General features: G+C 29.2%; 1 protein-coding gene across 4 annotated transcripts in view; it reads right to left on the reverse strand.

Moving 5' to 3' along the window:
• LOC145242090 (endothelin-converting enzyme homolog) overlaps nt 1-25169 on the reverse strand; it is a 955595-nt gene that overhangs the window by 865911 nt on the left and 64515 nt on the right. Inside the window, exon 1 of one of the 4 annotated variants that reach the window (XM_080105005.1) lies at nt 18667-18749. The exons of the other annotated variants lie outside the window; for them this stretch is intronic. Within the exon in view, the coding sequence (XP_079961131.1) occupies nt 18667-18737 (71 nt within the window). The 5' untranslated portion in view covers nt 18738-18749. Of the gene's footprint in view, nt 1-18666; nt 18750-25169 lie in introns of those variants that run through there. 4 annotated transcript variants of the gene reach the window in all.

The following is a 25169-nucleotide window of genomic DNA, read 5'->3' on the forward strand; positions in this document are numbered from 1 at the left end:
TATATATATATATATATATATATATATATATATATATACGAGGTGCGTTTCAAAACTAATGCTTCCTATTATATTATTGTTCCACCAGAATGGACAAGCATTGCGAATTACAGTGTTATGATAACTGAAGTTATGCATTCAGAACCTGACAGTTTCATTTCTCTGTTACAGATATTGATAGTGTGTAACTAAGAAACCAACCCAGGTCATAAACGTACGTCAGAAACAGCGATGCGTCATTGAATTCCTGGCAAAAGTGTATGGAGACTGGCGGTGACTATGTTGAAAAATAGATCCTGAGGCACAAAGGTCGCTATTTCTAATGGTACAACTCCCGTCTTCGTAACTCTTCACGTTTTTTTTATTAAATAAGTAGAAAGCGTTACTTTTGGAAAGACCCTCATATGACAAATGCGCCCCAGACAGCCATTGTTCATCGTTGGCAAAAGTGCTGGTTTTTATACCGATAAACTCTATAATTTAACACATTTTTTGCACGTACCTAGTATCTACTGCTCAAATAATAGACTAGTTGAAAAAAAATCACTCCCCGCTCTAATAGAAAATAAATACAAGATATTAAGCAGGCGCAAAAGATTTTTTCGATGAAATATTTCATCTTAAAAATAGAAAACTGTAAGTTTTTGAAAATCTTTATAATAATAAAGGCTTTTGCTCTTTAATATTTGATTCCATCTGTCATCGAGCTTATAAATGTATCGATTTAAAAAAAAATCTTTAAGTTTTATGCGAAATATGAATCGAACTTATGTGTAGGTCTTCTCTCGTAATCCTCGAAATAAGTGATAATCCGATGGTGCTAGGTCAAGAGAGTATTCTGGATGAAGCAAGATTTCTCAATCAAATTCCTTTAGGAGATTCTTAATCAGGGGTGATGTGTGAGAACAAAAATTTAAAATTGTCTCAGTCATGAAAGATTTCTACTCTACTGACAGAACAAGAAATTGAAGTGTAACATCGAAAGAACAGATTCTAAACTTTAATCTTGGCCCGAAGGATGGGTGAGAATATTGCAGAAAAAAAAAACATAACTGCTGCTTTAATAATCTGAACGAAAATTAATCACGTGATATGTTTCAGTGAGACACAAAATACACTAAATAAATTATAGTGGTTTAGAATGTTTACTAACCGGCAACATCTTTAGCACCGATTTAATAGCAATAAACGAATTCACAGGAATTATCAAATATCTGTTTCATAAATACATCGCATGGCACAAAATGACCACAAAAGGGTTAATGTATCGCAAAGCAAACACGTAACGGGACGTGAAAATCGAAATCGAAAAGATTGTACCTATTTTCCGATACCAAAAACGATTCTTTAAAATTGTTTTTTTTTATTTGTTTAAAAGTTACTTTTACTGGTTCTTATGATGACATTATAAATATTTATTGATTTAAATTACCAGTAATATTGTAATCTGCACATAATCCCCTCCACAAGCGTATTTTTTTACGTTTGCAAAATACGTGCACATATTAAATAGGTTTTTACGGTAATTTGAAAGATTGAAAAATACAAATAAATAAATAAATAAATAAAATAAATAAATAATAAACAAATAAATAAATAAAATATAATAAATAAACACAAAAAAAATGTATAATGAAATATTTAGGGATATAAAAATCAAAATCGACAATTGTATCGGTATTAGGAATTTAGAACAGAGTTGGTATCGTAACTGTATCAGACATTTATAACAAAATGGGTTATTTAGAATAGAATCAGTGATTGTATCGGAATCGAGAATTTAGAATAGAATCAGTGATTGTATCGGAATCGAGAATTTAGAACAGAATCAGTGATTGTATTGGAATCGGGAATTTAGAACAGAATCAGTGATTGTATTGGAATCGGAAGTTAGAACAGAATCAGTGATTGTATCGGAATCGGAATTTAGAACAGAATCAGACATTGTATCAGAATCGGAATTTAGAACAGAATCAGTGATTGTATCGGAATCGAGAATTTAGAATAGAATCAGTGATTGTATCGGAATCGAGAATTTAGAATAGAATCAGTGATTGTATCGGAATCGGGAATTTAGAACAGAATCAGTGATTGTATTGGAATCGGAAGTTAGAACAGAATCAGTGATTGTATCGGAATCGGAATTTAGAACAGAATCAGACATTGTATCAGAATCGGAATTTAGAACAGAATCAGTGATTGTATCAGAATCGGAATTTAGAACAGAATCAGTGATTGTATCAGAATCGAAATTTAGAACGGAATCAGTGATTGTATCAGAATCGGAATTTAGAACAGAATCAGTGATTGTATCAGAATCGGAATTTAGAACAGAATCAGTGATTGTATCAGAATCGGAATTTAGAACGAAATCAGTGATTGTATCACAATCGGAATTTAGAACAGAATCAGTGATCGTATCGGAATCGGAATTTAGAACAGAATCAGCGATTGTATTGGAATTGGGAATTTAGAACAGAATCAGAAATTATATCGGAATCCGGAATTTAGAACAGAATCAGAAATTATATCGGAATTGGGAATTTAGAACAGAATCAGAAATTGTATCGATATAAAGAAATCATGTTCAACAATCGCAATCATTCTTCTTATCTTTTATTTTTGTTATGTTTTTTTTCTCTTTAGCTTTTTTTTTATTTTTTCCTTCATTTTTCATTCATTCTTTTCTTTCATTAACTTCGTTCTTCTATTTATGTCAATCTCTTTTTTTTGTTTTCTCCTTATTTTCCCTCTTCTTCTTTTAAAAAAAAATTCTCTCTTCTTTCCTCTTTCTCTTTTTTTTTGTTGATCTTTCCGCCTTTCTTTTCCCTCCTTTGTTTTCTTTGTCGTTTTCTTCCTCATTTCCCAACTTCGTCCTCCTTTAACCCTCTCTCACTCTTCACCGACGTTTCTGACCTTTTACTTGATTCCGCTGTTTCTCGTGCACCCACAATTTGATCGTAACGTACACATCTACACGCAATTTTTTGCAGACTAAACCAAACCGCCCGCCGTTCTTTCTGCAAAGACAATTCCATTGGAAATTTGCCCCGACGTTCAGCTAAAGAATCCACAAATGTCAAGAACTGACAATTATGGACCGGCGAATACAAAAAGTCAATGGCTTTTGCAAAGAGAGGGAACCGTAAAGACCTCGTGAAAAAAAAAGATGTCTTCTGGCATTGTTTGTGATTGACGCAGAGAAAGATTTCAGATCAACAATAGAGTGTATCAAGCGTCGTTTTGATTGACCTTTTGTGCAAAACAAAATAACAGATTCTCGTAATAAAAGAATCGTATTATTTTATGTAAAACGAGACTCCGAAAACCATTTGAATTTTGAGCGTTTTAATTTATAGACATAGATTATTTATAGTTATTTTTTTCAAACAGGCTGTTATCTCTAATGTGTGTGTGTGTGTGTGTGTGTGTGTGTGTGTGTGTGAATAAAATAATAGAAAGGATCGCGGATTATGGAACGAAATATCAAATCAAATCCTACTGGATCCGTTGTATTAAACTGATTCATATCATATGAATCCAGAAAATTCTGTTGTTGGCATTGGTTTCCCCGGTATTTTTCTAGTCAATATTCTTTCTAGAAAGACATCGGAGGTTACGAGAGAGACTACGTTAAGATTTCCAACATCTTAAATGAAAATGACTTTTGTGGAACGAACTGGATTCGAACTTGTAATACCCAGGTCGTCGGTCTGTATCGTTAACCACTAAACAACCGTCACCGCTGTTCTGTTCAATCAAATACTAATATCGTCACAAGTATATAATCCTACAATTTAACCTCGTTTATAGCAGAAAAGGCGTTGCAATCCTGTCTGCTTTATCGTTATTTTCATTGCAAGTGCCCGTCTGAGCTCCAATCTATGGTTCCCCCTCTTGCCAAACTTTCACAAAAACCACTCGTCTATCTACAACATTTTCCCCACTCTCTATCTGTGTATAAATCTAAATATGGATTCGATGAACAAAGCTTCTCTAGACCTGCCCACTTGTGGAACTCTGTTTCACTGGTGTGCTTTCCAGTTGACTACAATATAGTCGTCTTCAAGTAAACAAGTTTTTTTTTGCTGAATCGTCCCCTTATATAATCAAATCATACCAAATTCCCATTACTAACTATTACTACGACGACAAAGTACAAACATTAACGTTTATCTTAATGTGGAACCGTCTTGTAAAAAAAAGTTGAATTGTTTTCGATTTTCAACCGTGTGGACGTGTTAAATAACAACGTCATTCTCATGATACTTCTAATTTGCTATGCGCGTCTAGCAACGTAAGTATTTTTTCAAATTCACACGTGACCAACCAATGGACAGAGAGAGTGTCCTATTAAAAGACATGATAACCAGTGACTTTCCCCCATATTTTTTCTTTTTTTTTACATAGGCATCACCACTTATCAAGGCCCAGAGACCACTCAAGGATAAGGATTAAAGAGTGTACAACAGTTAATTGAACAATATAGTAATCGTTAGTAATGGAAATTCGGTAAATTTGTTAACTTAAGTGGAACGGTCCATTAAGAACTTGTTTACGTTGGCCTTGAAGACGACAATATTGTAGTCAGCTGGAAAGTAGGAAAACCGAACAGAGTTCCACAGTCGTGCAGTTCGAAGAAAGAAGCTTTGTTCATGGAATCTACGTTTACGTTTAGACACAGATAAAGAGTGGGGGAAATTATTGATAGCGTTTTGAGCTAGACGGGTGTTTTCATGAAAGTTTGGCGAAGGGGGACCATAGATTGGAGCTCAGTCGAGCACTTGCCATGAAAATAACGATAAAGCAGAGACAGACTCGTAACATCTCTTCTGTAAGAAAGAGGTTGAAGGGAAGAGAAAAGGGCATCCCCTACTAGGCTATTTTCTATCACCTCTGCCGCGAAACACTTTCTTCTTCTTTTCTCTCCTTTGATAATTTACTTCATTCACCTTCTATTGCCTAATATATATATATATATATATATATATATATATATATATATATATATATATATATATATATATATATACCTTTTATCAATATCGGTATATGATTGATATCATCATTCGTGTCACTATCAATATTGCTGCTTTTATGTTTAGTTCTATTACTATTTTTTAGCAGTAGTAGCTTTATAAATATTATTATTATCGCTATCTTTATTACTAAATCTTTATCATTATTACTAAATTTGTTACTATAATTACTAAATTACTATTATTATTATTATTATTATTATTATTATTATTATTATTATTACACATGATCATTGACTATACTATTATTAGAATTACTTTGCATTTATTATTATTATTATTATTATTATTATTATTATTATTATTATTATTATTGTCATCTTTATAATCATCATAACTTTTCGACAGCCATAATAAGCAAAGATTCTGCAACACTATAAACTTTATAATCCTCACTCCCCAAACTTTCTTTTTAATAGTGAGATCGAATTTAACACTTCATAAAAAGACCTGTTTCGTTCTGTCGAGACAATTTCCGGTCAGAGTAATACGAGCTTTCACGGACTGATTTTCCCCCGATTAGATTGATCTTAATTTCTTTAAAATTTAATCTGAAATCACTTTTCCTAATTAAGCCGATGATAAAGGTTCTCATACCGGCTTTCTCTTTTTTTTATACTCCGGCCCCATTTGACTGGGGACAGACTTCTATTTGGTCTACTGCACGTCCCGGAAACACTTTTCATTATTTAAGCTGTTTTGTAGGTTATCCAATGGGATTATATGCATCGGCACGCTGGAGTTATTTTGGACTCTATTCTCTCTAATGAATTATTTTGCAGTTTCTGGCAAACTTATTTTCGAGCTGGATTGGCATTTAATATCTATTGCAGCTGGGCGCAAAATACATGACGAAAGCAGTACCATTGATGCTTATATATATCCAAAATGTCTCTAAATATTAAACAACTTTGGGCAATTAGAACTTACACAAAATCGACCTGACTTAATATCACGTGTGCATCATGCACATCTAGATGAACTTTTGAAAGACATTAAAGACAAACATGTACTGGGATTTCTATTTACAAACGTTTATGTTATTGAATTTAACAAAAGAGCGCTACCACTCTGTCACATGATTATAATATTGCGAGTTCAGGATAAGATCAGAACAGTTCAACAAATTGATGTAATTGTGTCAGCAGAGATATCAGGACCTGAAGATCCAGAGCTTTGTGATTTAATTTAGGTTGTAATGGGGCATGTCCAACCTCATTGTAATTGTTTGATTATATGATGAGTTTCTTATTGGTGTGTGTTAAAAAAAATTCAACTACCGTGGAATTTCCACGGGTTCTGCTAGTTTTCATTAATTAATCTAATTAACAAAGTAATTACTTGCTTATGAGTTCGAATTTAGCTATGAATTCTTGCTTATTATTAAATAAATTAACTTGGTTTTGGGAGTTTGTAATTCGCTATTTAAACCTCTAAATAGAGATTTGCTGTTTCCATTATTTATATCGCAGAAAAAGAGGCTAATTGGAAGACTTTCTAAGTTAATATTAGAACTAATATTAATCTCTATAAATATTGAAACACTGTGGTATTATTTCTGGAATTTTAAACCTGGAATGTTATCATTTGATTATTATACCTACACTTAAAAATTATCAACCGTGGCTCCGATGTACACGTTTTGTTTCGTTGTATTACTACAAAGTGTTGCTTCAGATATGAGAGTGTATGCGTGATTCCGTGTGTGTTATTAATATTTTGATGATTCATAAAATGGAAAATGTTTTCTTTTTAATTTATTCAATGACCGTTTTATTTACTTACGTTCGGAAACAAACATCCTTTTTCTATTTTCGTACTCAACTTTTGGTTATTGAAATGAGTTGCTTTTTTTTCTTTGTGTTCTTATTTTTATCTTCCTCTCAGATGAGAACAATAAACCGATCAACAAACGCCTCCATATCTTATCAGACACAATTACGTAGAGTTTCCGCAAAACAAGGACATAAACGTCTGTATTTATTATTGTGTTTTTCTTTTTTTTTTTTTTTTGGTTTTGCGTTTATTTATAAATTATTGAGATCAATCGTTAGACAGAAGCTGGGGAGGCTTTAAGTAATTGCTTCCTCCCCCACAAAAATGTCTACTAAAGAGTAATAGTGAGTATATATTTTAAATTAAAACCTATCCTATCCTAACGATCTTCACCCATCTTTTCCGATGTTTTCTTTCAGACATATTTGTTTATATATATATATATATATATATATATATATATATATATATATATAAACATATATATATATGAATATATATATATATTTGTTTATATATATACACACTTCAGAATAAAATTATCTAACAATCAACTGGTATTGTGATTATAAGTCTTACAAGATATTACTGGCAGTAATATTTTATAAGTACAATCCCACTAAACAAGAATTGCTCGATATACAAGATAGATAAAATCCGTTCCCTCTTAGTAGTTTTTAGTAATTTGATATTTAGTTCAATTAATTTTTAATTTTATTTTTTATACACATACACACACACACACACGCATATATACATACATATATATATATATATATATATATATATGAAATATATATATATCAAATATATGTATATATATCAAATATATATATATCTCAAATATATATATATATATATATCCAATATATATAAATATCAAATATATATATATCAAATATATATAAATATCAAATATATATATATCAAATATATATAAATATCAAATATATATATATATATCAAATATATATATAATATATATCATATATATATATCAAATATATATATATCAAATATATATATATATATATATCAAATATATATATATATATCAAATATATATAAATATCAAATATATATATATATCAAATATATATATAATATATATATATCAAATATATTTATCTATCAAATATATATATATATAATATATATATATCAAATATATTTATCTATCAAATATATATTTATATATAGATATATATATATATATAAAATATATATCGTCGTCGGCCAATTTCTCGTATCCGAGAATTTCAGTTTCCTCTTCCCTCAGTGTATTTATCGCAGATGGCTTCTCAGACCAATCTGAGCGTGGAATTTGCGTGGGCAGAGAAGGCAAGCAATGCTTGGCAGGGGGCATTGTTGTTCAGCACGATTTTTTCTTGCTTACCTCTTGATCTCCACAAGTCTCCTTCTTTCTGCCTCGTATCCTTTGGTACCATTTATGATAGATAGGCGACACAGGCACCGATCCTGAGATGGTGTTTCCAAGATGTGAAGATCAAATCTGGTGCTATATCGCAGAAGAGATCGGCCGATAGCTCTTTTGTCTGTGGCTAGCTCCGAGTACAGGTTTTGTCGAGAGAGTCTGTTTTCATCCATTCTGAGGATATGCCCCAACCAACGGAGTCTGTGTCTCATGGTGGTGGCTGTTTCGTTTCCCGATAAAACTGCTAAGCTTTATAAGTACTAAATCATGAATAAAAGCTTTATAAGTACTAAATCATGAATAAACGATTTATAAGTACTAAATCATGAATAAAAGCTTTATAAGTACTAAATAATGAATAAAAGCTTTATAAGTACTAAATTATGAATAAAAGCTTTATAAGTACTAAATCATGAATAAAAGCTTTATAAGTACTAAATCATAAATAAAAGCTTTATAAGTACTAAATTATGAATAAAAGCTTAATAAGTACTAAATCATAAATAAAAGCTTAATAAGTACTAAATCATGAATAAAAGTTTTATCAGTAATAAATCATGAATAAAAGTTTTATAAGTACTAAATCATGAATAAAAGCTTTATAAGTACTAAATTATGAATAAAAAGCTTTATAAGTAATAAATCATGAATAAAAGATTTATAAGTACTAAATCATGAATAAAAAGCTTTATAAGTACTAAATCATGAATAAAAGTTTTATAAGTAATAAATCATGAATAAAAGCTTTATAAGTACTAAAAAATAAATAAAAGCTTTATAAGTACTAAATCATGAATAAAAGCTTTATAAGTAATAAATCATGAATAAAAGCTTTATAAGTACTAAATAATAAATAAAAACTTTATAAGTACTAAATAATAAATAAAAGCTTTATAAGTACTAAATCATGAATAAACGATGTATAAGTACTAAATCATAAATAAAACGCTTTATAAGTACTAAATCATGAATAAAAGTTTTATCAGTAATAAATCATGAATAAAAGTTTTATAAGTACTAAATCATGAATAAAAGTTTTATAAGTACTAAATCATGAATAAAAGCTTTATCAGTACTAAATCATGAATAAAAGCTTTATAAGTACTAAATCATGAATAAAAGCTTTATAAGTAATAAATCATGAATAAAAAGCTTTATAAGTAATAAATCATGAATAAAAAGTTTTATAAGTACTAAATCATGAATAAAAAGCTTTATAAGTACTAAATCATGAATAAAAAGCTTTATAAGTACTAAATCATGAATAAAAGCTTTATAAGTACTAAATCATAAATAAAAGCTTTATAAGTAATAAATCATGAATAAAAAGTTTTATAAGTACTAAATCATGAATAAAAAGCTTTATAAGTACTAAATCATAGATAAAAAGCTTTATAAGTACTAAATCATGAATAAAAAGCTTTATAAGTACTAAATCATGAATAAAAAGCTTTATAAGTACTAAATTATGAATAAAAAGCTTTATAAGTACTAAATCATGAATAAAAAGCTTTATAAGTACTAAATCATGAATAAAAGATTTATAAGTACTAAATCATGATTAAAAAGCTTTATAAGTACTAAATCATGAATAAAAAGCTTTATATGTACTAAATCATGAATAAAAGCTTTATAAGTACTAAATCATGAATAAAAAGCTTTATATGTACTAAATCATGAATAAAAAGATTTATAAGTACTAAATCATGAATAAAAAGCTTTATAATTAATAAATCATGAATAAAAGCTTTATAAGTACTAAATCATGAATAAAAAGCTTTATAAGTACTAAATCATAATTAAAAAGCTTTATAAGTACTAAATAATAAATAAAAAGATTTATAAGTAATAAATCATGAATAAAAGCTTAATAAGTAATAAATCATGAATAAAAAGCTTTATATGTACTAAATCATGAATAAAAGCTTTATAAGTAATAAATTATGAATAAAAAGCTTTATAAGTACTAAATCATGAATAAAAAGCTTTATAAGTACTAAATCATGAATAAAAAGCTTTATAAGTAATAAATCATGAATAAAAAGCTTTATAAGTACTAAATCATGAATAAAAAGCTTTATAAGTAATAAATCATGAATAAAAGATTTATAAGTAATAAATCATGAATAAAAGCTTTATAAGTATTAAATCATGAATAAAAAGCTTTATAAGTACTAAATCATAAATAAAAAGCTTTATAAGTACTAAATCATGAATAAAAAGATTTATAAGTAATAAATCATGAATAAAAGCTTAATAAGTAATAAATCATGAATAAAAAGCTTTATATGTACTAAATCATGAATAAAAGCTTTATAAGTAATAAATTATGAATAAAAAGCTTTATAAGTACTAAATCATGAATAAAAAGCTTTATAAGTACTAAATCATGAATAAAAAGCTTTATAAGTACTAAATCATGAATAAAAAGCTTTATAAGTACTAAATCATGAATAAAAAGCTTTATAAGTAATAAATCATGAATAAAAGATTTATAAGTACTAAATCATGAATAAAAGCTTTATAAGTACTAAATCATGAATAAAAAGCTTTATAAGTAATTAATCATGAATAAAAGCTTTATAAGTACTAAATCATGAATAAAAAGCTTTATAAGTAATAAATCATGAATAAAAGATTTATAAGTACTAAATCATGAATAAAAGATTTATAAGTACTAAATCATGAATAAAAAGCTTTATATGTACTAAATCATGAATAAAAAGCTTTATAAGTACTAAATCATGAATAAAAAGCTTTATAAGTAATAAATCATGAATAAAAGATTTATAAGTACTAAATCATGAATAAAAGCTTTATAAGTACTAAATCATGAATAAAAAGCTTTATATGTACTAAATCATGAATAAAAAGGTTTATAAGTAATAAATCATGAATAAAAGCTTTATAAGTAATAAATCATGAATAAAAGCTTTATAAGTAATAAATCATGAATAAAAAGCTTTATATGTACTAAATCATGAATAAAAGCTTTATAAGTAATAAATCATGAATAAAAAGCTTTATAAGTAATAAATCATGAATAAAAAGCTTTATAAGTAATAAATCATGAATAAAAGATTTATAAGTAATAAATCATGAATAAAAGCTTAATAAGTAATAAATCATGAATAAAAAGCTTTATATGTACTAAATCATGAATAAAAGCTTTATAAGTAATAAATTAGGAATAAAAAGCTTTATAAGTACTAAATCATGAATAAAAAGCTTTATAAGTAATAAATTAGGAATAAAAAGCTTTATAAGTACTAAATCATGAATAAAAAGCTTTATATGTACTAAATCATGAATAAAAAGATTTATAAGTACTAAATCATGAATAAAAAGCTTTATAAGTACTAAATCATGAATAAAAAGCTTTATAAGTAATAAATCATGAATAAAAAGCTTTATATGTACTAAATCATGAATAAAAAGCTTTATAAGTAATAAATCATGAATAAAAGATTTATAAGTAATAAATCATGAATAAAAGCTTTATAAGTACTAAATCATGAATAAAAAGCTTTATAAGTACTAAATCATGAATAAAAAGCTTTATAAGTACTAAATCATTAATAAAAAGATTTATAAGTAATAAATCATGAATAAAAGCTTAATAAGTACTAAATCATGAATAAAAAGCTTTATATGTACTAAATCATGAATAAAAGCTTTATAAGTAATAAATCATGAATAAAAAGCTTTATAAGTACTAAATCATGAATAAAAGCTTTATAAGTAATAAATTATAAATAAAAAGCTTTATAAGTACTAAATCATGAATAAAAGCTTTATAAGTACTAAATCATGAATAAAAAGCTTTATAAGTACTAAATCATGAATAAAAAGCTTTATAAGTACTAAATCATGAATAAAAAGCTTTATAAGTACTAAATCATGAATAAAAAGCTTTATAAGTACTAAATCATGAATAAAAAGCTTTATAAGTAATAAATCATGAATAAAAGCTTAATAAGTACTAAATCATGAATAAAAAGCTTTATAAGTACTAAATCATGAATAAAAAGCTTTATAAGTACTAAATTATAAATAAAAGCTTTATAAGTACTAAATCATACATAAAAGCTTTATAAGTACTAAATCATGAATAAACGATTTATAAGTACTAAATTATAAATAAAACGCTTTATAAGTACTAAATCATGAATAAAAAGCTTTATAAGTACTAAATCATGAATAAATAGTTTTCTAAGTACTAAATCATGAATAAAAAGTTTTCTAAGTACTAAATTATGAATAAAAAGCTTTATAAGTACTAAATCATGAATAAAAAGCTTTATAAGTACTAAATCATGAATAAAAAGCTTTATAAGTACTAAATCATGAATAAAAAGCTTTATAAGTACTAAATAATGAATAAAAAGCTTTATAAGTAATAAATCATGAATAAAAGATTTATAAGTACTAAATCATGAATAAAAGCTTTATAAGTACTAAATCATGAATAAAAAGCTTTATAAGTAATAAATCATGAATAAAAGCTTTATAAGTAATAAATCATGAATAAAAAGCTTTATATGTACTAAATCATGAATAAAAAGCTTTATAAGTACTAAATCATGAATAAAAAGCTTTATAAGTAATAAATCATGAATAAAAGATTTATAAGTACTAAATCATGAATAAAAGCTTTATAAGTACTAAATCATGAATAAAAAGCTTTATATGTACTAAATCATGAATAAAAAGCTTTATAAGTAATAAATCATGAATAAAAGCTTTATAAGTAATAAATCATGAATAAAAGCTTTATAAGTAATAAATCATGAATAAAAAGCTTTATATGTACTAAATCATGAATAAAAGCTTTATAAGTAATAAATCATGAATAAAAAGCTTTATAAGTAATAAATCATGAATAAAAGATTTATAAGTAATAAATCATGAATAAAAGCTTAATAAGTAATAAATCATGAATAAAAAGCTTTATATGTACTAAATCATGAATAAAAGCTTTATAAGTAATAAATTAGGAATAAAAAGCTTTATAAGTACTAAATCATGAATAAAAAGCTTTATAAGTACTAAATCATGAATAAAAAGCTTTATAAGTACTAAATCATGAATAAAAAGCTTTATAAGTACTAAATCATGAATAAAAAGCTTTATAAGTACCAAATCATGAATAAAAAGCTTTATAAGTACTAAATCATGAATAAAAGCTTAATAAGTACTAAATCATGAATAAAAAGCTTTATAAGTACTAAATCATGAATAAAAAGCTTTATAAGTAATAAATCATGAATAAAAGCTTTATAAGTACTTAATCATAAATAAAAAGCTTAATAAGTACTAAATCATGAATAAAAAGCTTTATAAGTACTAAATCATGAATAAAAAGCTTTATAAGTAATAAATCATGAATAAAAGCTTTATAAGTAATAAATCATGAATAAAAAGCTTTATATGTACTAAATCATGAATAAAAAGCTTTATAAGTACTAAATCATGAATAAAAAGCTTTATAAGTAATAAATCATGAATAAAAGATTTATAAGTACTAAATCATGAATAAAAGCTTTATAAGTACTAAACCATGAATAAAAAGCTTTATAAGTACTAAATCATGAATAAAAAGCTTTATATGTACTAAATCATGAATAAAAAGATTTATAAGTACTAAATCATGAATAAAAAGCTTTATAAGTAATAAATCATGAATAAAAGCTTTATAAGTACTAAATCATGAATAAAAAGCTTTATAAGTACTAAATCATGAATAAAAAGCTTTATAAGTACTAAATCATAAATAAAAAGATTTATAAGTAATAAATCATGAATAAAAGCTTAATAAGTAATAAATCATGAATAAAAAGCTTTATATGTACTAAATCATGAATAAAAGCTTTATAAGTAATAAATTATGAATAAAAAGCTTTATAAGTACTAAATCATGAATAAAAAGCTTTATAAGTACTAAATCATGAATAAAAAGCTTTATAAGTACTAAATCATGAATAAAAAGCTTTATATGTACTAAATCATGAATAAAAAGATTTATAAGTAATAAATCATGAATAAAAAGCTTTATAAGTACTAAATCATGAATAAAAGCTTTATAAGTACTAAATCATGAATAAAAAGCTTTATAAGTACTAAATCATGAATAAAAGCTTTATAAGTACTAAATCATGAATAAAAGCTTTATAAGTACTAAATCATGAATAAAAAGCTTTATAAGTACTAAATCATGAATAAAAGCTTTATAAGTACTAAATCATGAATAAAAAGCTTTATATGTACTAAATCATGAATAAAAAGCTTTATAAGTAATAAATCATAAATAAAAGATTTATAAGTAATAAATCATGAATAAAAGCTTTATAAGTACTAAATCATGAATAAAAAGCTTTATAAGTACTAAATCATGAATAAAAAGCTTTATAAGTACTAAATCATGAATAAAAAGATTTATAAGTAATAAATCATGAATAAAAGCTTAATAAGTAATAAATCATGAATAAAAGCTTAATAAGTAATAAATCATGAATAAAAAGCTTTATACGTACTAAATCATGAATAAAAGCTTTATAAGTACTAAATCATGAATAAAAAGCTTTATAAGTACTAAATCATGAATAAAAAGCTTTATAAGTACTAAATCATGAATAAAAAGCTTTATAAGTACTAAATCATGAATAAAAAGCTTTATAAGTACTAAATCATAAATAAAAAGCTTTATAAGTACTAAATCATGAATAAAAAGCTTTATAAGTAATAAATCATGAATAAAAGCTTAATAAGTACTAAATCATGAATAAAAAGCTTTATAAGTACTAAATCATGAATAAAAAGCTTTATAAGTATTAAATCATAAATAAAAGCTTTATAAGTACTAAATCATGAATAAAAGCTTTATAAGTACTAAATCATGAATAAAAAGCTTTATAAGTAATAAATCATGAATAAAAAGCTTTATAAGTACTAAATTATGAATAAAAAGCTTTATAAGTACTAAATCATGAATAAAAAGCTTTATAAGTACTAAATCATGAATAAAAGATTTATAAGTATTAAATCATGAATAAAAGATTTATAAGTACTTAATCATGAATAAAAGATTTATAAGTACTTAATCATGAATAAAAAGATTTATAAGTACTAAATCATAAATAAAAGCTTTATAAGTACTAAATCATAAATAAAAGCTTTATAAGTACTAAATAATAAATAAAAGCTTTATAAGTACTAAATCATGAATAAAAAGCTTTATATGTACTAAATAATAAATAAAAGCTTTATAAGTACTAAACCATCAATAAAAGACTTTATAAGTACTAAATAATAAATAAAAGCTTTATAAGTACTAAATAATAAATAAAAGCTTTATAAGTACTAAATCATAAATAAAAGATTTATAAGTACTAAATAATAAATAAAAGCTTTATAAGTACTAAATTATGAATAAAAGCTTAATAAGTACTAAATCATGAATAAAAAGATTTATAAGTACTAAATCATAAATAAAAGCTTTATAAGTACTAAATCATAAATAAAAGCTTTATAAGTACTAAATAATAAATAAAAGCTTTATAAGTACTAAATCATAAATAAAAGATTTATAAGTACTAAACCATCAATAAAAGACTTTATAAGTACTAAATAATAAATAAAAGCTTTATAAGTACTAAATCATAAATAAAAGATTTATAAGTACTAAATTATGAATAAAAGCTTAATAAGTACTAAATCATGAATAAAAAGCTTTATAAGTAATAAATCATGAATAAAAGATTTATAAGTACTAAATCATGAATAAAAGATTTATAAGTACTAAATTATGAATAAAAGCTTTATAAGTACTAAATCATAAATAAAAGCTTTATAAGTACTAAATCATAAATAAAAGCTTAATAAGTACTAAATCCTGAATAAAAGATTTATAAGTACTAAATCATAAATAAAAGCTTAATAAGTACTAAATCATAAATAAAAGCTTTATAAGTACTAAATCATGAATAAAAGATTTATAAGTACTAAATCATGAATAAAAGATTTATAAGTACTAAATCATAAATAAAAGCTTAATAAGTACTAAATCATGAATAAAAGCTTAATAAGTACTAAATCATAAATAAAAGCTTAATAAGTACTAAGTCATGAATAAAAGCTTTATATGTACTAAATCATGAATAAAAGCTTAATAAGTACTAAATCATGAATAAAAGCTTAATAAGTACTAAATCATGAATAAAAGATTTATAAGTACTAAATCATGAATAAAAGATTTATAAGTACTAAATCATAAATAAAAGCTTTATAAGTACTAAATCATAAATAAAAGCTTTATAAGTACTAAATCATAAATAAAAGCTTAATAAGTACTAAATCATAAATAAAAGCTTTATAAGTACTAAATCATAAATAAAATACGAAACACAAGGTATTTTACAATGTTAATCCAAATACTATGAATAAAAATTTGAAGATATAAAGTATATAGTCTTTTTTCCAAAACGACTGGATTCGGCATTAAATAATCAGGAAAGGGTTGATATGCCGTTAAACAAAATAACCAAATCAAATACTGATGATATAAAGAACTGACGGCATAAAATCTTTTACCAAAAATAACCGGATTTGGAATTAACCCAAAAAGGGTTGATATGCCATAAAACAAAACAACAAAAGCAATGTTTATGATTGCTACAGGTAGACAACTTCTACCCCTCCGCCTTCCTTTGTATTATCTACCAATGTTGTCCACAGCTGTAATACATTTGCATTCTTACATGCACACAGATAATTGGTTGAAAATAATAAAACTCGGTGGTTTATGTCTGTTCAGGCATATAAACAAATTAATGTTTTAAAAAAATAACTAATAAAACTACATTTTTTTTGTCCAAATTTTCTTTTTTTCCATCTTTTATTCAACATTCTGAAAAGACATAACTGTTTTAAAACGATTGTAATTTAGACGATATAGGTTATCTCAAAGATAATATCTATCAAAACAATACCCAGATTATTCCTGAATCGAAAGAGACCTACATGTCTAAAATTATATCCAAATTTTACATTCATAGTGTAGAATTCAGATGTGGAGGTAAGGATGTCTAGATGATAAAACCAAAATGTAGATTCCATGAACAAAGCTTCTTTCTTAGAAGTGCACGCCTGTGGAACTCTCTTCCGTTTGCCTGGTTTCTACCTGACTACAACTAGGATGTCTTCAAGTCCAACATAAACAAATTCCTGATAAACTGCCCCTTAAGTAAGACACTTTATCAAATCTCCAATACTAACGATTACTATGATATTATCCCATTGATTACTGTACACGCAATAACCCTTATCCCCGAGTGGCTTCCAGGCCTTGATAAGTGGTGACTACCTTGTAAAAAAATGAAACAGGCATAATCACGTTGACACACCGGTTCCCGTCAGATCACCGAAGTTAAGCAACGTTTAGCCTGGTCATTATTAAAATGGGTGACCAATTTGGGAAGTCCAGGTGCTGTATGTAGGAGGACGTCGACACCTTCCTGCAAAAGTTGCAAACACCTAACGTCGTCATCTCCCCTAACGGGGATATACATGCGACTGGGGACCGCTTGTGAATTTCATCCTACCATGAAACTTCCTCCTTCGGAGGAAGCAGGTTAAACCCTGAATAGTGTCGGTGCTGACTGCACGCACACAAATGAAACAGAGTGTGTTGGACAATTGTGTAGACTCGATTTTACTCAGATTCCAGGGACAGAAATACTGATAAACACACGTGTAAAAAAAGGCAGTAATAGTCGTATTAATCCTTTTTTCGGTCTGAAAGGCTATTGGTTCCCGTACTCGTTCCAGGTTTTATATAATTAGGCGAAACTAGTCTATTGAAGCACGTTGGTGACAAGACGCTAATTTATCACCGATTATAATTCCCAGCAAGCATTCATAGCCGTTGAGAAAAATTATAATAAACACTTATAAGCTACCAAATTAACAGTTGTAATTGTATTAAAGTTGATATAAGGAACCCTTGGAACGAGGGGAAAGAGAATATTAAAATGTTTTAGATCCAACAGCCGTCATCGGAGCCACACTAAAAGTCGTTTACATGGAAACTTTTGTACGAATTGAAACAAAAGAATTTGCTAAATGTAAAAGACAGAATAAAAGGAAATGATCAAACCTATATCCGTATCGGACAGAAGCAAATCTGTACTTGCATTGTCAAGTAGACACAGTGTTACCAATGAATCACCGCGTACTTACCTGAAAAAATAAGAAAAAAATAAAAAATATAAGTATTATATTATGAGATTTTTCTCGCAAAAAAATTTATAGACATAATAAAAAGGTAAAATTTATATCAACAAAAGATTGCATAATACACGATCTAAATTCATCATCTATTTTCGAAATGACATTTTTATTGGGATATTGTTAACTTACAGAAAAACGACACTGGTGTGTCCTGAGATATTTCTTTGAAGTAACTGAGTGGTCTTCGTTATAGTCATCATGTAGGCAGGTCACTTTATTGAACGGATATTCGTGGTAATATGTTTACGCATATCTGTCGACGTCACTCTCAAACTGCTTTATAGGTCGGTATTAATAGATTAACCAGCCAATCATATTCTTGTAAAAGAAATCCCCGGATGAACTTATATTCATTACATTAAACACAAACCAAATAACTATACGTGCTAGAAGTAAAATATTATACGATAAAATGCCAACATTTTCTAAAACCGGCGTAATAAATATAGCGATAATTGGGCCCTCTGGTTTCATTTTCCTTAACTACACATACGGAGATTAAAAATCAATGATAATAAACTTCATATCTAGAATCCTTATTCTAATTTCGATCAAAATCCTATACATGATTTTCATTTTAAAAGTATTTAAAATTTAAGGTTTAAACTTAAGGGGTCTTCAGGAAAAGTTGAAAATCCTCAAATCTGGATTCATTGGGTTGTAATGACGATGGATCAAATTAAATGCTGACCTGATATATTCAATTCTAAGAAGTTGTACATATATAATTCCTCCTACAATTACTTGGTGGTAAACAGCTGTTGCCATAAAGCAAAAAAATGATTTGCAACAATTATGGAAAGAGGTAAGAGTGATGGAAATCTAATGAGACTTGTTGCCACTCAGACCCTAGAGAATGCATCCTTTTGTTACCAGTGAGCGATCACTGATAATTAATCGTATGCAAGTTCTTGGTGAGTAGACCATAACTACTTCTGTAACATAGCGCGTAGGCGCGTATTTAGTGGCATGCGAAATGACGTCACTGGTAAAAGAAAATAACAACGTTAAAAAATCACGGTAGAGACGAAAATAACGCTCGAGATCACATGAGAAGCGTGGAGAACGTTCAAGATCACGTGAGTGACATCACGGCCGAAAGAATGGGGAAATAAATGTCATTGTAAAACAAAACAAGTGAGTAGAAGTTTTTTTCTATTTTTGTCTACTTTGCGACTGATACATACAACGTGTTGGTCCGCAAACTAAGTTACACTTCTACAACCCCACTTTATCAAACAGACTTGCGCTAAATTTGTCATAAAGATCTCGTGTAATGCTGCATGTAATATAATGCAGAATATGAATCAAGATGCTTAAATTAAATTACCACCAGTCCTTCGCGGCAACTATACAACAAATCATGCTTAAGAATCCACAGCAATATATAGGTATGCAAGTAGAAATCTATTCTTTCACCTTCCTTGTCGGTAAATTTGAATTATTCATATAATTCTTACATTGCACTGCTTTTGAGCCCAGTCGTATCTGATGTAAGACACTGTCAATATTTTCGAGTGTTCATTCTATTTTGGTATCAAGTACCTACATTCAAGCGCGGATTGAATTAGATCGATGCAAATAGAACGTCGAAAGCTTTTAACTTTAATAAGGAATCGCGAGAACAATTTATGAAGGCGTCTAATTTAAATCGTTCTGAAATGCTCAATTTGCTTTGTTTTAAATCCATATAGATCGAACGATAGATTTAACAACCTGCAAGTACATCGGCGTTGCACGGGATTGCATAGGAACCTACCAGGTACCTTCAAGAAGTTTTCAGACTCTTTTTTGTACAGGCATTTAAAATTGTCGTAGACTCTTGAAAATGCATTACGTTATTGCTATACATCTTATGAGATGACTGACCATTTTTTTTTAAATGATTTTAGGTTCAAATGAACGGTTACAACAAGAATTGGAATACATCCTACTAAAGACTGATTGTCACAGCTGGTGAATTTCAAAAATGCAATCTGGACATACGGACACTTTAGAAGAACGATATGTAATAGAATTCTATTTAAACTTGGAAAAATGCCACAGAAACGTATGGAATGCTTCAGGCTGGTTTTGGACTACCTTGCATGAATCAAGCATCAGTTGTTGAGTGGCATAAGAGATTCAAGTAAGGCAGGGAGTATGTGACGGATTATAAGGGGTGTGGGTGGAATTGATTGAAGAGTTGATTGGCCAAATAAAGAATTTCATGGATAAGGACCGTCGCGTGTGGATAGAGACAATAAGTGCACAGTTTGATGGCAATGTGAGAACTGTACACACAATTATTCGGGAAGAACTGAAGATGCGAAGTTTGTCCTAAGAGTGCTCAGAGAAGATCAGAAATAAAGACATCAGGGAGATTGTCAAGCTGATCAATTCAAATCCCGCAGTTCTTGATGTTACGGTAACCTGCGATGAAAGCAGGATCTACTGCTATGACTCAGAGACCAAAAGACAGAGTTCCCAGTGGAAGCATGCTGGTTCTCACAGACCAGAAAGTGCCAAACAGAGCAAATCTACACAGAAACTTATGATGATCCCTTTTTTGTTTTGACAACAGGGCATGATGTACAATATACTGGGTTCCCACTGGGCAGACAGTCAACAAGGAATAGCATAAGGTTTTAAGGGAGCTCAGGGAGAGATTTGGTTGGAAGAGGGCAGCACTCTTTAAATCGAGTTAATGACATTTGCACCAGGACAATGCGCCAGTCTATAACTCCGGATTTATCAAAGATTATTTAACCAAGATGGGCATGAAGACAGTTACTCAGCCTCCCTCTAGTCCAGACCTTGATCCCTGTGACTTTTGGTTATTCCCTAAGCTCAAGAAAAATCTTAGCGGCTGTCGTTATGAAACAATTGAAGAAATGAAAGATCATTGAGACGTTCACACAAGAGAACTTCCCTGGAGCCATTCAGAAGGTGTTGAAACGGTACCACAAGTGCATTGTAGCCGGAGGAGATTACTTCGAAAGGGGCTAATGTTCCATGTGTGTACTATCAATAAAAATTCCCATACGACAAAAAATCTGGAAATATCTTAGTCAAAGCCCCGTTCTCGTATTTTCTATTTACAATGCCTCCCCACGGGACAGAGTTAGACACCAGGGTCGTTTTTTAACGTGGAGAAAAGGAACAAAAATAAAAAAAATTGTCTCAGTCGTGAAGGATTTCTCCTCCACTGACAGTGAACAATAAATTGAAGTGCAGCATCTGAAGAACAGATACTACACTTTGAGGTATTTATTTGCTCCTCCCACTGAGCAAGGCCGATTTTTAAAGTGAGGAGTGAAGGGGAAATGGGGATCAACTCCCCGGGGAGTAGGGGAGCTGGATAGTGACAATTGGTATGAAGGGTTTCCCCTATATTGACCAAGGTCTTATATGTGGGGTTTCCCCCACATATGGTCTTTGCTTGCAGTATCTGCCGGAACAGATGGTATTTATTTGCTCCCCCACCGAGCAAATTAGGCACAAGGCCAATTTTTAATGTGAGGAGTGAAGGGAGGGGGAAGGGAAAAAGGGGACCAGCTCCTGAGAGGTGGGAAATGGGAGCTGGTTAAAGGTCAGGTATGTGGGGTTGCCCCCACATCTGGTCTTTGCTTGCAGTATACACTTTTATCTTGGCCCGAAGGCCAAGTACGGTTCTCGTATTTAAGCATTTTCATTCCAAGTAGAACTTGGACAATACGTTCAATGACTTGGTTCCTAATGATCGCAAATAAATTAATATAATTTATTTATAAGAATTCATTCATACGTGGTTTACACGTCGGTTCTCGTTAGATCAAAATTCAGCAGCGTTAAGACTAGTCAGTACCAGCTGGGTGACGTTTTTAAATACCAGGCACTGTACGAAGGAGGACGTTGATATCTCCCTGCAAGGACTACAAAACTCTAACGTCGTCATCTCACCTAATGAGTATATAAAACGAATGGGGACAGCATGCGAATTTAATATTCCCATGAAACTCCCTCCTTCAAAGGAGGCCGCTTCGACTCGCCTAGAATGTGTGCCGCTTCAGTATGCTAGGGTACATAACCTACTCGAGGTCAACTAGAACCAGAATATATATTTGGTCATTTCTGTGTTTCAATTGTGTCACCTAGCGCATACCGCTATATGCAAATACCGCGCAGTGAGCGAAATGACGTCACGGCAAGGAAAAAGAATACTATAAAAAGAAGAGAGCACTTCCAAGAAGACGATCACGCGAGGGACGTCATAGAGGTGAGGAGAGAAGGAGTAAATAAATGTTGTACAACAAAAAAATGCGTGCTGAAGTTCTTTTCTATTCTTTGCTTTCTTCGCGACTGAGGCCACAACGTGTTGGGTCCCGGATAACGTTACAATGGAAGATACGGACAACTTTTCTTAGTATGAGTTTTAGCTCACCTATTTGTTAGGAGGTAAAGTTCTCCAATTACATAGATTTTTAAATTACAACAACAACAATTATAATAATAACTTACTGTTATACTGTATAAGCTACCCTCGCCCAAAGTGTCGGTATCAACTGGCATAACACCAAATAGTCTTGAAAGCGTAAAAGAAAACGAAAAAACCAAGGAGAGAAAGCACCAACTAAATCTCCACTGGATAAGTGCAAACAGAACTTTGGGGATTTAGGGGAGGCTTATTGCCAATTAAATTCCCGTGAAGACCAATGGTCCTTGTCAGCAAGAAATTAATGGTAAACTGCTAGTGTGATAATGCAAATTCATTTGCAATTGCTATCGAAAGAGATGGAGAGTATTGGAAATCTAGGTAACACCAGCGGTTGTTCTCGAAAGGAAATGTTGGATGCTGGCCTGTGTGAAAACTCCAAGTGAGTAATAATCATAATAAAGCTATCGCTGTTTCTATCATGCCGCAGTTTTAATTTATTTTATTATTTTTTACTTTTTTATTTTATTTCGAGCAACCGTAAAGATATAAAGAAAGTGCATTCACCAAGCAAACATTACAGGGGATGCAAGGGCTTGTAGTTCATTGGAGCATCTACCATTAAAATACTCGTAAAACACGAAGAAGCAACATTTCGACGATAGACATCCGCCATCTTTCTTGTTTAAACCTACAAAGTTCTAGTAGCCGGTCCGTGATTGGTTAATTTTGAATGAGTCAAGTGAATTGCTTTGCGCCCTTTTTTTTGTATCATGCTTTTATTTTTCAGTTGACCTCAAAAACTCAGCAAGGGGAGAGCTCATTTTTGGTCGCTTCCAAATTAATGTTTTACAGAGAATGAAGCTACGTCAATTTCTTTATGTTATATCACCAAACAGTTGGTGAACAAAGGATTACATCTATACTAGCAGAGACATATTTATATTGCTGAAATTATCATAAGTACACGATGACATCCTTGAACATTTCCTCATGTTTATATTTACCAAATATTGGAACTTATCACAATTCAATTAGAGTCCCAAGCGACTCGCTTTATGCCTAATTATAGGCGCCAACATTCCCGCCGAGAACACCATGAATATTCATGGATTCTTTCGAGGAAAAGAGAACTACCACTCCACCAAAAGGAGTTTACACTACTGGTTCCATGATATGGAGGCAAAACCGACCCACTGTTTTGCAATTGGACTGTACCATGACTAATGACTTTTCTTAACTGTTGCTATTGAATAAATTTTGAGTTGAAGGTATGGCTTTTGTAATTTGTGGGTTTCTTTTGCCTCTGCCAGGGAGTAAATTGGTTTGTGAGAATTAAATTTCTCACAATGCACCAGCCCAAATATGGGCACAATACTCCATACATGGGCGAAGTAAAGAAATTTAGATGAGCATTTCATTCATCTAAAGGAGTACATTATCATAGCGTCTATGTCCGCACTTGATCACAACAAAAAGGAACTATAACGTTTTACTGTATTGTATATAATGTGAAAAGTATACAAAGTAAAATAACAATAATAGAAGTGTTAATAATGGGTTCAAAGAATATGGGTCAAGGGTGCAACGAGGCCATCATTTATTTCTGAGAAACGCACGGTGTGCCTCAGCAAAGTTACAAACTAGAAATATACTTAAAGTGATTCAAATAAATATCAGAGTGTAGTATATGTCTTGATACTCAACTGAAGTTTATTTGTCTTTAATACACCGGAGGGAAACCCCTTCTATACTAAAGCAATTTTTATTTTTTCCTACTTCCAGAGTGCCCCTTTTAGGGTGCTTGTTTTTTTCCCACATTAAAAACGACCTTGTGTGCGAGGAAGCAATTAAATAGCAATAGCAATTGGCTCACCCATCAATAAAAATGATGATTAAAAGGCCTCCTCATGCAGCGTCTCCTCTGACTACAAAATCTAATGCAGAATGATTGCTGCGGGGTGATAAAGTATTGATGAGTGCTTTCTCCGGTGGCAAGGTCAATATGAAAAGATATAAGATCTTGTTTACAGAGGACCGAAAATAGAAGCTGTAGGAGTCCAGTTATTTTTTTTTCTCTTTCCACTTTCCACTTTACACTTTACAGTTTAGCTTAGAGACTGTCTTGCTGAATTTGTCCGTCTTCCATCCTCCGGGCGTGTTTAAAACAGTAGAGATGTCCACGAGAGAAAGATGTAGCGAATGGATGGTGAATGAGATAGAGGGAGGAAGAAGTATA

This window comes from Euprymna scolopes, chromosome 21, assembly GCF_053919585.1.
Source record: "Euprymna scolopes isolate OS-2025 chromosome 21, ASM5391958v1, whole genome shotgun sequence".
NCBI lineage: Eukaryota > Metazoa > Mollusca > Cephalopoda > Sepiida > Sepiolidae > Euprymna > Euprymna scolopes.